The 1,164-nt window shown below is 61.4% G+C and overlaps 1 gene segment (V, D, J or C); it reads left to right on the forward strand.

Moving 5' to 3' along the window:
* Positions 1-124: 124 nt before the first annotated feature.
* Positions 125-582, forward strand: LOC121337543 (the record flags this gene model as incomplete). The annotated part of the segment is given in 1 exon segment: positions 125-582. A coding segment is annotated over 1 exon segment (458 nt), but the record flags the coding sequence as incomplete, so codon positions are not given.
* Positions 583-1,164: the final 582 nt, after the last annotated feature.

The raw sequence follows: 1,164 nt of genomic DNA on the forward strand, positions 1-1,164 counted from the left end.
CAGAGGTTTCCTGTATCATAAAATGCCGTAAACCCAGCAATTAGCTCTGATTCATTCATTTATTCATTGAAGACCCCTGCCTGAGCTTTCCATCCCCCATCCCCATCTCCCCTTGTTCCCGCAGGGCTCCGGGTGGCCGTGACCCTGCTGGAGTCCGGGGGGGACCTCCAGCCCCCCGGGGGGTCCCTGCGCCTCCTGTGCCGAGGGTCCGGCGTCAATTTCGGCAGTTTTGGAATGTTGATCCGTCAGAGCCCCGGGCAGGGGCTGGAATACATCGCGAGTATCAGCTACAATGGTGGCAGCACCTACTACGCGCCGTCATTCAAGGGCCGGGTGACGATCTCCAGGGACAACGGGCAGAGCTTGGTGACGCTGACCATGAACAGCCTCACGGACGAGGATTCCGGATCCTATTTCTGCGCCAGGCGTTTCACCAGCGGCTGGTACATTAACACTGCTCCTGGCGGCGCCGGTTCCGGTGGCGATGCCGTGCCCCAAAGCCCAAACGCTGCGTCCCCAGCAGGGGCAGGAGGGGGATGGGGAGACCCCCGGGGGTCCCTGCAGCTCCGCGTGGGATTTTAGGGGTTTTGACCGGAGCTGGGTACGCCAGAGCCCCGGGAAGGCGCTGGGATGGATCCAAGGGTGGGGTCACTGGGACCGTTCCATTGGGGACTGAAGGAACACAGTGAAGATTTGGGTCCAAAAGCCGGGATTTGGGGGAAGGATCGCTGGGGATTGCAGATATTCGGTGACAATCATGGGGGGTGGGGCCACGGCCAGCCTTGTCCCCAATAAGAGCAGCACCACCACCACCGTAACTACCAGCAGAACGTTTGGCGCAGAAATAGGATCCGGAATCCTCGTCCGTGAGGCTGTTCATGGTCAGCGTCACCGAGCTCTGCCCGTTGTCCCTGGAGATCGTCACCCGGCCCTTGACTGATGGTGCATAGTCGGTGCTGCCACCATTGTAGCTGATACTCGCGATGTATTCCAGCCCCTGCCCGGCTCTCTGGCCCATCCAGCCCATCCCAAAACTGCCAAAACTGAAGCCAGACCCTCGGCAGAGGAGGCGCAGGGACCCCCTGTGGGGGCTGGAGGTCCCCCCCGGACTCCAGCAGGGTCACGGCTGCCCACAGCGGGAAAAAGGGGAGATGGGGATGAGAC

The sequence above is a fragment of the Onychostruthus taczanowskii genome, unplaced genomic scaffold (genome assembly GCF_017590055.1).
Source record: "Onychostruthus taczanowskii isolate IOZ18803 unplaced genomic scaffold, ASM1759005v1 scaffold2768, whole genome shotgun sequence".
NCBI classification, from domain to species: domain Eukaryota; kingdom Metazoa; phylum Chordata; class Aves; order Passeriformes; family Passeridae; genus Onychostruthus; species Onychostruthus taczanowskii.